The following is a 1,166-nucleotide window of genomic DNA, read 5'->3' on the forward strand; positions in this document are numbered from 1 at the left end:
GCCCCACGGCACCCGTCCCATCCCGCGCCGCTGCCCCACTGCCCGCCCCGCTCCGGCCGCGCTGTGCCCCACTGCTATCGGGTGCCGGGCTGCGGGATTCCCGGGGGGAACTCCTGGGGATCCCCCCCCCTCCTGCCCCCCCCCATGGCCGGGATTTGGGGTTCTCTCGTTTGGATTTTTATTTATTTATTTATTTAAGGGTCCAAAAAAAAAAAAAAATGGGGGTTCCCCAGACGGGGCCGTGTGGGCAGCAATGGGACGTGGCCGTCCTTCTGTCCTCCTGCCCCTATATGTCCTTCTGTCCCTCTGTCCCCCTCTCCCTCTGTCCCTCTGTCCGCCTGTCCCCCTCTCCCTCTATTCCTCTATCCCTCTGTCCCCCTGTCCCTGTGTCCTTCTATCCCTCTGTCCCTCTGTCCACCTGTCCTCCTGTCCCTCTGTCCCCCTGTCCCTCTGTCCCCCTCTCCCTCTATCCCCCTGTCCCTCTATCCCCCTCTCCCTCTGTCCCTCTGTCCCTGAGGGCTGTGCACAGTGACAGGTGTGCGAGTGCACCTGGGTGCAAATGCGCGCTCACCCGCGCGTGCATGCAGGCCTCCGCACGTTGCCACACGTGCAGCTCCCAGCCGTGCAGGCGCACACAAGTGCACGCTCACAGATTCCTAAGCACAAACGTGCAAGCTCCTTTCTGCACACGCACGCACACGTGTGCACGCTCACACACATGCGTGCACCTGCGTGCTTTAAGCTCGGGGTGCAGGGCGCTCCTGCAGGTGGCATTGGTGCAAGGAAGGGGGAGCAGCGTGCATTGCACGCACGCACACACGTGTGCACACACACACATACACACACACACACACACGTGCTCTGCTGGGACGTCCCTCAGCACCGTGGGGACGCGGTGGCTCAGCGCTGGGGGCCGGGCTGGATGCACTGATAACGGCCCCGCTGTTATCAGGGCGCTGCCGTGTGTTCCTCTCCCTGCAGGTTTTGGGGTCCCCCCCCCCAGCACCCCACTGCTTGGGGTGGGCTGACTGATCTGGGTGCTATGGGGGGGGGCAGCACCCCACTGCTTGCTCTGTGGTACCCAGGGTGTGGGGCACAGTGGGCAGAGGGGTGTACCCCCCCCCCCATCCAGAGCCCAATTTTAGGGTTATGGTGTTCACTGGGGG

General features: G+C 63.6%; 1 protein-coding gene across 1 annotated transcript in view; it reads left to right on the forward strand.

Annotated features, from left to right (window-relative positions):
- Positions 1-1,042: 1,042 nt before the first annotated feature.
- LOC110391838 (RUN domain-containing protein 3A-like) overlaps positions 1,043-1,166 on the forward strand; it is a gene marked incomplete at its 3' end in the record, with an annotated part of 6,097 nt that continues 5,973 nt past the window's right edge. Inside the window, exon 1 of the mRNA XM_021383787.1 lies at positions 1,043-1,086. Within this exon, the coding sequence (XP_021239462.1) occupies positions 1,043-1,086 (44 nt within the window). The remainder of the gene's footprint in view (positions 1,087-1,166) is intronic.

Source organism: Numida meleagris, unplaced genomic scaffold, assembly GCF_002078875.1.
Source record: "Numida meleagris isolate 19003 breed g44 Domestic line unplaced genomic scaffold, NumMel1.0 unplaced_Scaffold540, whole genome shotgun sequence".
NCBI classification, from domain to species: Eukaryota; Metazoa; Chordata; class Aves; order Galliformes; family Numididae; genus Numida; species Numida meleagris.